Source organism: Ruditapes philippinarum, unplaced genomic scaffold (genome assembly GCF_026571515.1).
Source record: "Ruditapes philippinarum isolate M1 unplaced genomic scaffold, ASM2657151v2 ctg2085_1_1_1_1, whole genome shotgun sequence".
NCBI lineage: Eukaryota > Metazoa > Mollusca > Bivalvia > Venerida > Veneridae > Ruditapes > Ruditapes philippinarum.
In genome coordinates this window covers 118,276-130,684 of record NW_026857461.1, presented here as the reverse complement: position 1 = coordinate 130,684, position 12,409 = coordinate 118,276, and the positions used below count along the sequence as shown (strand labels likewise).

The 12,409-nt window shown below is 33.4% G+C and overlaps 1 protein-coding gene across 2 annotated transcripts in view; it reads right to left on the bottom strand.

The window, feature by feature from the left end:
* The window catches only part of LOC132749825 (protein LSM14 homolog A-like), a 29,596-nt gene that overhangs the window by 15,465 nt on the left and 1,722 nt on the right, over positions 1 to 12,409 (bottom strand). For both annotated transcript variants that reach the window (XM_060739729.1, XM_060739730.1), the window contains exons 2-3: positions 2,323 to 2,492; positions 1,804 to 1,978 (exon numbers count right to left, since the gene is read on the bottom strand). In XM_060739729.1, the coding sequence (XP_060595712.1) occupies positions 1,804 to 1,978; positions 2,323 to 2,492 (345 nt within the window). The remainder of the gene's footprint in view (positions 1 to 1,803; positions 1,979 to 2,322; positions 2,493 to 12,409) is intronic.

Here is a 12,409-nt window from a genome sequence, read left to right as displayed (position 1 = left end):
TGGCCATGGTGGCCTTTTTATTGCTCACCCGAATGAATATATATACTACTACATTTTTGAACAAAAGTAGAAAAACCTATTTTTATACTTGTGAGATCTTGAACTCCACAAAGGGTAAAAGATCCATGTGCAGAACCTACAAACCCAATTATGAATATGCATGAAAGAGTACAAAAATGATGGCTTCAGGACAAGAACTAGAAATATCTAGCCAAGAAGCAAAAAACCAAACACCATGAAGACATGGTAAAATATGCCTATTTGGTTCCTTCAGGGGATATAACTCTGGAAATCATGACAGAATCACTTTTCTTGCATAGCAGACTGGTGTTTCCGGGACTTTTACCCATGCCGGAAATTTCATCTGGCATGGGGGGTGCCAGATGAGTCGCGTGCCAAACAACAACGTCATTTTAGCGCGCTTAATGAATGAACCACGTTAAAATGATGTCGTTTTAGAAGGAAATATGTGCTTAGGATGATGTCATTTCGCCGTTGTTATTTAAGTTGTAAGTTCATAACTATTGTAAGAAAATTGTTATGGATGAAATGACTTTAATTTCCATGAACATATATCATATTGGTGTAAACCATTTTAAATATGAAATAATATGGCAGAATATGCAAGAAAAAAATCTGACATGTGTTTTCGGTTCGGACCTAAATATTCATCCCTCGGGAACCCGCCCATGGGAGGTAACTCGGCAAGCCTCATTACGGGCGGGTCCCCTCGGGGACAGATATTCCAGTCTGAACCGCAACATATGACAGATATTATTAATCTACTGGTGATACAAGCTTTATAAGTATATGCAAGTTGGGTTCAAAGTGAAACTACAAATTGTGCAGATAAATAATTGTGGACGGACAACAAACAGTCATTGATCCTAAAAGCTCTTATGAGCCCTTGATGCACAGAAAAGCTAAGAATTCTATATTCTTTTAACTATCACTGGTTCTTTCTTCAGTACTGCTCTGTTCAATTTAAAAAACTATTAACTTAGAAAATTAAGGCGGTTTTAAGGTGATCAAGACATAAAATTGGCTTCATATACTATACTACAGGTTGTTAATAAATGTTATAGATGCAAATGCCTTAGTCAAGCAACATCAGTCCAAGTGAGGTATAACAACTCAGTACTGTGATCTTGTATAAAGCCTATGCAACAGTTACTGATCAAAGTGCAATATGCCTTGTAGTAAATATAAATTTGATATATTTTTATAAATTTCAAAAACTGTGTTTGTCAAACCTCATTATTTTCTCTTCGATTTCATCTGATTTTATTCCTACGCATAAAGAATAATTTTTCTGACACTTGTCTTAGCTATGTGAATATATGCACCTATTCATTATTGTTGAATACCCCCGACAATACAAGCAAGTGACCTCTGTGGCATTAATTATCATTTACATGAATAACAAGGAAAGTTGGTATTTTTGTAGAAGGTAAATACTATAGTTATCATTTTAAGAAAGTTTAATTATGCCTGTTTTTAACAGTGGCCTAGCTGTGACATGTTTGGAGGTCCCATTAACAAACTTACAGATCTTTTTTAAGAATTACAGTTTTTGAAATATATTTTACAGCTTCATTGGGCCTATCCATTAGATTTGGATTAAATAATAGTTTGATCAAATCTCCCTTGTGGTTTAACAAGACATCATTTTAGCTCAATTTTTAACACTTTGGTTAAAAGATTACAAAAGCAGCCTTTTCGAAGAGACCTGTATGTGAAAAGTTTACTTGAATTAAAGTCTACAAGCCATTTTCAGGTAAACAAATATTTTCTGTTACTTACCTGGTTGCCCTCCTGAGGGCAAAGGTCCTCCATACCCTTGTTGGTTTCCAGGTGCTCCGCCATACTGACCACCATACAATGATGGACCACTGAAAGGCTGGTATGAACTTGAGGCATTTCCACCAAATCCTGAACTTTGCTGCTGGAAAGAGCCACCGGGGGTGGGCTGAGATGACTTGAATGAAATACAAACATGGCCATAAATGTTGTACAATATGCTTTAACTTGTGAACTCTCCTTTGCATTGAAAAGGCAATAAAAATATGAACATGTTGCCTGCATTTTATCATATAGTATCTAAAAGATCTATTTGATTACACAAATTTTTGTCCAATTTACAGATTGGAAATTCAATGACTTTTTATAAAAACTAATTTAATGTGTTGTCTTATAATTCTGCCACCTATTTCAATGTGAATAGCTTCAAAACATTGCAAAAAGCTCAAAGCTGAATAAACATTGCTTCAAAGCTGAATAAACTTTACAATAAAGCTTTCTGAATTGAAATTTCAATGTTACCTTTACAATAGCTGGGTCCTGAGGCAATGGTTGCAATGGTTGAGGTTTTGGGGGCTCACACACATGCAGATCCTTGATATCACTCCCACGGAATATGATATACTCAAATATCTCATCTCTTGGTGCTACAGGTCGATCAGTAGGACGATCTTCTGTTCCGAAGGATCTAACTGTAAATAATAATAATCTTATCAAGTTATGTTATTAAAAGTCTAAAATGAAAGAATATTCTGGTAAGTCTTACTCCATGTTGTATGGTAATGAGCAACTCACAAACTGAAACATTCAGATTATGAACACTAGAATCCTTTCTACCAATGAACAGTAACAGTGGTACTGTGTTGCCAGCAAGTTGAATGAATGCCTGCAACTTTGAAACCACACTGGTGTTATGCATCAGTGATTTCTCAATAATAACAATTCAAAACATTTTATATTTCATCCATGATCCAGAAAGTCCCATCCCACCCCTTTACTACTCTCACTGTCTAAATTTTGAGTTTCTTATCTTGTTTGTCAATTTCAAATACTTTTTCCAATGACATGACTGCATTCATTAATAATATCTGGAAGACTTCCAAAGCAATGCTTATTGGCTAAGTGGACTGCTTGCTATAGATACACCAAGTGTTTTAACGGTTGTGATATTTTGGCAATTTATTGCTCTGTGACATTTTAAATAAGCACCTCTAACATTGTGTGTAACAGGCATGGGACACACATCTAAATTTGATTTATTTATCATAGGTGCGGGCTATTACACAGAAATAACACAGCCTTTTAAAGAAAGACCTCTTGAATTTTATAACAAAACCTTTATATCATGATCTGAAAGTCACTTTAGTAATTAATCAAAAACATATTTGAATGCTGCAACATTATTTAATACAACAAATGTATTTACTCAGTTCAAACAAATCTATAAACTAAATTCAAACACTTCAAGCGCTTTTTACTTTGCGTCCTCCGCAAATTCATTGCATTCTGGATGCAGGATGGAGAGGTAAAAAAATAACTTGTCACTTTGTGACACATTATTAAACCAGTCAAGGGCCTCCATTAATGGAAGTTTGGGAGTCATTTACTCCTTGATTTAGGCTTATGACTTCCAAATCTAATACTTACCCTTCTTTACCTATGTAATGTGACTTCCAATATCAGAGATTTTGCAGTCTCCGACTTTCAAATTTTGAAGCTTAATGGCATCCCATTCAATTCATCAATATTTGTTTGTGTGTTAAGTTAAACAATTTGGTAAAATTCAGTTGAACAATGTTTTATGTAATGGAAAGTTGTTATTCAAATAATTCATTTGAAGCTGCAGTTGCATCCGATTCTGCATTAAATCAATCTTGTATACTTCATTTAGATAAACATTACACTGATAAACATGCCTACTTAGCCTGGAACCCCGTTGTATCGATCTATTTACCCATAAATCACAACTGCAGTCAAAAAATTTAAATTTCCCTGAATCTTTATTTTGTATCATTTATTTTGATTCTTTTGTCATAAATATTACTAGTCCCAATAGGTTAGACGTTTCAGGCTTGTTATTGTTTTATGTTGGTCAAGCCTGACGTCTAATAGTTATTGCTCATAAACAAGTAGCATTTTGAAAAAATAAAAAAATGTCTGTTGACTTGGGGTTACACGACTTACCGGAATCGGCCGAATTACCGGAATCGACCGGAATCGGCGGTGAATTACCGGAATCGACCTGTAACTTTGTAATAATTAAACTTTTTAAGTTTTTACTTGCAATTTTATAAAATATAAACAATATAAATGATTTATGAAAAGATTTTTATAAATAAAATCGCTTTTGATTAATTTAACAAGAGATCTAATATCGGCGAGCTACTGCCAAACTGCCCGTGACCGGAATCGGCCTGTTATTTCGTTGTTTATGCAACTTTTAATGTTCCTTTTGCATGTTTTTATAAAACCTAAATATTATCATTAATCTTCCTAGAGATTGTGAAAAAAATCGCTTTTAAATAATAATAATAATAATAAACAAATATTTATGATCAGCGAAAACGGGCAAACTGCCGGAATCGGCAAAGGATTACCGAAATCGGCCTGTAATTTGCTTATCTTTATACTTTAAACAAAATGTTTGCACCCTTGATATTAAATAAACAATAGCAATGATATGTAATCAGATTATTGTCAATAAAATCACTTTTTATTAATTAAACAAGATATTTAATATCGGCGAGTTACTGCCATACTGTCGGAATCGGCGAAGGATTACCGGAATCGACGTATAATTTAGTCTATTGTACATTTTTAACGTTTCTGTTGCATTGTTAATATTCGTCTTATAAAATATAAATATTATGAATGATATTTAAAAGTTTCTTTCATTCTTTTATTTTGTAAATTTCAATTCGCCTTTGGTTAATAAAGCAAGAGATCGAAGATCGGCGAGTTACATATACTGTCATACAGCCGAAATAGCCGAATGATTACCGGAATCGGCCTGTATTATTGTAATTTATGGACTTTGCAAGAAAAAAATGCAAACAATATAATAGATATCTAAAAAGATTTCTGTAAATGAAGAATCCTTATTAAACAAGATATGTTTGTAAAACATGTATGCCCCCTATCAGCAGCCAATTATTCATGTGATAAGGTAATTATGCATGACATCTGACCCAGTGATCAAACAATTAATAAGGGTTATCAAGTATCTACTGGTCATGACCTTGACCTTAGACCCCTTGACCCAAAACTCAATAGGGGTCATCTGCTGGTCAAGACAAATCATCATACAAAGTTTGAAGTTCCTAGGCCTAAGCGTTTTTACTTAATTGATCAGAAACCGTTTTTACTTACAAGGTCAATGTGACCTTGACCTTTGACCCCTTGACCCCAAAATCAATAGGGGTCATTTGCTGGTCATGACTAATCACCATGCCAAGTTTGAAGTTCCTAGGCCCAAGGGTTCTTTTATTATTGATCCGAAACCATTTTAACATACAAGGTCAATGTGACCTTGACCTTTGACCCCAAAATCAATAGGGGTCATCTGCTGATCATGACCAATCACTATGCCAAGTTTGAAGTTCCTAGGCCGAAGTGTTCTTTAGTTATTGATCAGAAACCGTTTTTACTTACAAGGTCAATGTGACCTTGACCTTTGACCCCTTGATCCCAAAATCGAAAGGGTAATCTGCTGGTCATGAAAAATCACCATACAAGTTTGAAGTTCCTAGGCCTAAGCATTCTTAAGTTATTGATCAGAAACCGTTTTTACTTACAAGGTCGATGTGACCTTGACCTTTGACCCCTTGACCCAAAACTCAATAGGGGTCATCTGCTGGTCACCACCAATCATCATACAAAGTTTGAAGTTCCTAGGCCTAAGCGTTTTTAGTTAATTGATCGGAAACCGTTTTTACCTACAAGGTCAATGTTACATGACCTTTGACCCCTTGACCCTAAAAACAATAGGTCAACTGCTGGTCATGACCAATCACCATACCAAGTTTGAAGTTCCTAGGCCTAAGGGTTCTTAAGTTATTGATCGGAAAGCATTTTTACCTACAAGGTCAATGTGACCTTTCCCTTTGACCCTTAACCCCAAAATCAGTAGGGGTCATCTGCTGGTCATGACCAATCACCATACCAAGTTTGAAGTTCCTAGGCCTAAGGGTTCTTTAGTTATTGATCGGAAACTGCTTTTACCTAAGAGGTCAATGTGACCTTGACCTTTGACCCCTTGACCCCAAAATCAATAGGGGTCATCTACTGATCATGACCATTCACCATACCAAGTTTGAAGTTCTTAGGCCTAAGGGTTCTTTAGTTATTGATCCGAAACTGTTTTTACCTAAGAGGTCAATGTGACCTTGACCTTTGACCCCTTGACCCCAAAATCAATAGGGGTCATCTACTGATCATGACCAATCACCATATCAAGTTTGTAGTCCCTAGGCCTAAGGGTTCTTTCGTTATTGATCGGAAACCGTTTTTACCTACAAGGTCAATGTGACCTTGACCTTTGACCCCTTAACTTCAAAATCAATAGGGGTCATCTACTGATCATGACCAATCACCATATCAAGTTTGAAGTCCCTAGGCCTAAGGGTTCTTTCGTTATTGATCGGAAACCGTTTTTACCTACAAGGTCAATGTGACCTTGACCTTTGACCACTTAACCCCAAAATCAATAGGGGTCATCTGCTGGTCATAACCAATCACCATACCAAGTTTGAAGTTCCTAGGCCTAAGGGTTCTTTTGTTATTGATCGGAAACCGTTTTTACCCAAAAAGTCAATGTGACCTTGACCTTTGACCCCTTGACCCCAAAATCAATAGGGGTCATCTACTGATCATGACCAATCACCATACCAAGTTTGAAGTTCCTAGGCCTTAAGGTTCTTTACTTATTGATCGGAAACCGTTTTTGCTTACAAGGTCAATGTGACCTTGACCTTTGACCCTTGACCCCAAAATCAATAGGGGTCATCTACTGATCATGACAAATCACCATACCAAGTTTGAAGTTCCTAGGCCTTAAGGTTCTTTAGTTATTGATCGGAAACCGTTTTTGCTTACAAGGTCAATGTGACCTTGACCTTTGACCCCTTGACCCCAAAATCAATAGGGGTCATCTACTTGTCATGACCAATCACCATACCAAGTTTGAAGTTCCTAGGCCTAAGGGTTCTCTTTAGTTATCACTCGGAAACCATTTGGTCTACGGACCGACGGACCGACGGACCGACAAGTGCAAAGCAATATACCCCCTTTTTTTCAAAAGGGGGCATAATAATAAGCTAGAGATCTATGGTCGGCGAATTACTGCCATATCGCATAATTATATGCAGTGCCAGGGCTATCGGACAATTACCGGAATCGGTCTGTTTTCCCCCACCAATATTTCAACGTTTAAAAAATAACCTTGACTTATTTTATTAAATACAAACAATTTAAAAGATTTTTTATAATGTTTATTGAAATCGGTATTAAATAAGAAGCAAAAGATTTATGAAAAATCGCTGTTATATAATAATAAAAAGATTAATATTGAAGATCGGCAAAAACGGGAAACCTGTCGGAATAGGCGATGGATTACCGGAATCGACCTGTAATTTGGTTATTTGTGAACTTTTTAAATATTTCTTTTGCATGTTTTTATAAGATATAAACATTTTCAACGATATTCATTTTTGTAAGTAAATTCGCTTTTAATTAATAAAACAAGGGACCTAAGATCGGCGAATTACTGTCATACTGCCGATATAGGGGAAGGATGGACGGAATCAGCCTGTAATATAGCTATTTTTATGTTATTTTATTGAATGCAAATAATATCATTGATATAAAAAGATTTTTTATGAAATAAAGGTCACTTCTTATTATAAACTAGATGTCTAAGATAGACTAATTACTATCACAGTGCCTGAATTAACAGGTAAATACTGGAATTAGTCTGTTATTTTGTTATATTTCAGCGTTTTAAAAATATCTTGCCATATTTTATTAAATACAAACAATTCAAATGATATTTAATAATATTTATTGTAATCGCTATTACGTAATAAACAAGGTGATCTATGATTTCTTCCATACTACCGAATCGACGAGCGATTACCGGAATCGGCTTCACTTCGTCTAGGATTACTGGAATTGGTTCTAATTTTGTTATGAATGTGAACTCAATATTATTATTATCATTTATTTTTGCATGTATTTACAAACATTATCATTGATCTTTTATGGAATAATGCAATATCGTCTTTACATTATATTTTTCAGGACATTGCTAACAGAGGATTGTTTGAAATGACGGATTACAATGGGCCAGTTTAGTCTTTCTTTATGTTTGCAAAACTCAATTCTTGATTTCATAAAGTAGTCGATTTATAATTACATGCAATAATTTTTATTTGAATCTTTATTTAAACAATACAAACCTTATAAAATATTCACATGAAATCAATGTTTTACCAGGCAGTTACTTGACAGTTCATGGTCATTCTTGAGTATCAAATAAATTGTCGTCATTTGCGTTATTGTGGTGCACCATAAAAAATATTACAAAGATTGCGAATAAGTCAATCGTTGAAACATAGATTATTTAGTCTTAAATAGTAAACAAATCATCTATACCCGTAAAGTATAAAACAGTGAGATATGGATGTTAACTATATACGCACAGATGATACTGTCACTTTATTGGAAGTAAACGAGCTGTATATTGGGAGCTGTGTATTGGGAAGTGTGATATACTACAAAACCGTGGGGTGCCAATATACGGTATGCTGATATATTTCATAGTGGGAGAAAGCGTGTTGTTTCGGGGAATGATGACCGAAATCGGCCTGTAATTTTGTTATTTATGAACTTTTAAAAAAAACCTTGCATCTTTTATAAAATATAAACAATGTTAATGACATGTAAAAATATTTTTATAAATAAAAATCGCTTACGATTAATTAAGCAACATACTTAAGATCAGCTAGTTACTGTCATACTGCCGGAATCGAGGAATGATTACCGGAATCGGCCTGTAATTTTGTTATTCATGAACTTTTAATCTTTTATAAAATAATATTAATGACATGTAATAAGATTTTTTATAAAAAAAAACACATTTGATTCATTAAAACAGGAGATTTAATTATGATCAGCAAGTAACTGTCATCTGGGACATACGATATATCGTATGTCCCAGCTGTCATACTGCTGGAATCGGGGAATTATTACCGGAATCGGCCAGTAATTTCATTTATGAACTTTTTAAGAATTATTAAATACAAACAATATGAATGACATGTACAAAGATTTTTATAAACAAAATCACGCTTTATTAATTAAACTAGATCAGCAAGTTACTGAACTTACTGTCATACTGTCAGAAGGATTGTTATTCGGGTAGTTTGGCAGTAGCTCGCCGATATTAGATCTCTTGTTAAATTAATCAAAAGCGATTTTATTTACATTTTTTTACATTTCATTGATATTGTATAAAGATGCAAGAACCTTTTTTTTAAATCTTCATTAATAAACAAATTATACGCCGATTTCGGTAATCCTTCGCCGATTCCGACAGTATGGCAATAACTCGCCGATATTAAATATTTTGTTTAATTAATCATTTATCAATGAGATTTTATTTACAAAAATCTGATTACATATCATTGATATTGTTTATATTTAATCAAAGATGAAAAAATATATATACATCACATTAAAAAAATATTGTGTGTTTATTTGGGATGTTCGCGGAAAATGTCATTATTAATTCAGTGTCATAAGCCAGAGACATTAGATTACTACATGTATATATCATAGTCCTTAACTTTAAAGGATCTTCTTCCATTTTTTATTAATAATTAAATGGGTCAAACGGTTAGAAATTATGCTAAACTTTGAAAAGAATCTTTAGATCTATACAGGGTGTTTATATTGTTGTTTTGTTTTTACATTGACTAAATCTTAAGTCTTTAAAAATTATGAAGTTCAATAAATCCTATGACTTAATTCATCTACAGCTTGCTGAACAACAGGCATTCTCTGACAGATAGTCTCTCCCACTATGAAATATATCAGCATACCGTATATTGGCACCCCACGGTTTTGTAGTATATCACGCTTCCCAATACACAGCTCCCAATATACAGCTCGTTTACTTCCAATAAAGTGACAGTATCATCTGTGCGTATATAGTTAACATCCATATCTCACTGTTTTATACTTTACGGGTATGAAGATGATTTGTTTACTATTTAAGACTAAATAATCTATGTTTCAACGATTGGCTTATTCGCAATCTTGGTAATATTTTTATGGTGCACCAATAACGCAAATGACGACAATTGATTTGATACTCCAGAATGACCACGAACTGTCAAGTAACTGCCTGGTAAAACATTGATTTCATGTAAATATTATTGCATGTAATTATAAATCGACTACTTTATGAAATCAAGAATTGAGTTTTGCAAACATAAAGAAAGACAAAACTGACCTATTGTTATCCGTCATTTCAAACAATCCTCTGTTAGCAATGTCCTGAAAAATATAATGTAAAGACGATATTGCATTATTCCATAAAAGATCAATGATAATGTTTGTAAATACATGCAAAAATAAATGATAATAATAATATTGAGTTCACATTCATAACAAAATTAGAACCGATTCCAGTAATCCTAGACGAAGTGAAGCCGATTCCGGTAATCGCTCGTCGATTTCGGTAGTATGGAAGAAATCATAGATCACCTTGTTTATTATGTAATAGCAATTGCAATAAATATTTTCAAATATCATTTGAATTGTTTGTATGGCAAGATATTTTTAAAACGCTGAAATATAACAAAAAAAAAAACAGACTAATTCCGGTATTTACCTGTTAATTCAGGCACTGTGATAGTAATTAGTCTATCTCAGATATCTAGTTTATAGTAAAAAAGTGATCTTTATTTCTCAAAAAAATCTTCGTATATCAATGATATTATTTGCATTCAATAAAATAACATAAAAATAACTATATTACAGGCTGATTCCGCCCATCCTTCCCCTATATCGGCAGAATGACAGTAATTCGCCGATCTTAGGTCTCTTGTTTTATTAATCAAAAGCGAATTTATTTACAAAAATGAATATCGTTGAAAATGTTTATATCTTATAAAAACATGCAAAAGAAATATTCAAAAAAAAATCACAAATAACCAAATTACAGGTCGATTCCGGTAATCTATCGCCTATTCCGACAGGTTTCCCGTTTTTGCCGATCTTCAATATTAATCTTTTTATTATTTATAACAGCAATTTTTCATAAATCTTTTGCTTCTTATTTAATACCGATTTCAATAAACATTATAAAAAATCTTTTAAATTGTTTGTATTTAATGAAATAAGTCAGGGTTATTTTTTAAACGTTGAAATATTGGTGGGGGAAAACAGACCGATTCCGGTAATTGTCCGATAGCCCTGGCACTGCATATAATTATGCGATATGGCAGTAATTCGCCGACCATAGATCTCTAGCTTATTACTTAATAAGGATTCTTCATTTACAGAAATCTTTTTAGATATCTATTATATTGTTTGCATTTTTTTCTTGCAAAGTCCATAAATTACAATAATACAGGCCGATTCCGGTAATCATTCGGCTATTTCGGCTGTATGACAGTATATGTAACTCGCCGATCTTCGATCTCTTGCTTTATTAACCAAAGGCGAATTGAAATTTACAAAATAAAAGAATGAAAGAAACTTTTAAATATCATTCATAATATTTATATTTTATAAGACGAATATTAACATTGCAACAGAAACGTTAAAAATGTACAATAGACTAAATTATACGTCGATTCCGGTAATCCTTCGCCGATTCCGACAGTATGGCAGTAACTCGCCGATATTAAATATCTTGTTTAATTAATAAAAAGTGATTTTATTGACAATAATCTGATTACATATCATTGCTATTGTTTATTTAATATCAAGGGTGCAAACATTTTGTTTAAAGTATAAAGATAAGCAAATTACAGGCCGATTTCGGTAATCCTTTGCCGATTCCGGCAGTTTGCCCGTTTTCGCTGATCATAAATATTTGTTTATTATTATTATTATTTAAAAGCGATTTTTTTCACAATCTCTAGGAAGATTAATGATAATATTTAGGTTTTATAAAAACATGCAAAAGGAACATTAAAAGTTGCATAAACAACGAAATAACAGGCCCCGGACATATATGTCACGGGCAGTTTGGCAGTAGCTCGCCGATATTAGATCTCTTGTTAAATTAATCAAAAGCGATTTTATTTATAAAAATCTTTTCATAAATCATTGATATTGTTTATATTTTATAAAATTGCAAGAAAAAACTTAAAAAGTTTAATTATTACAAAGTTACAGGTCGATTCCGGTAATTCACCGCCGATTCCGGTCGATTCCAGTAATTCGGCCGATTCCGGTAAGTCGTGTATTCTTTTGTTTATTCAAAAGCTTATCTTCTGTTCTTTCAATTGCATGGTCTATCATTAACAAACACTTTCAAACAATGTACTTATCAATTAAAAATAAAATATAAATATCAGTCTATTTCGCTCATCGGCCA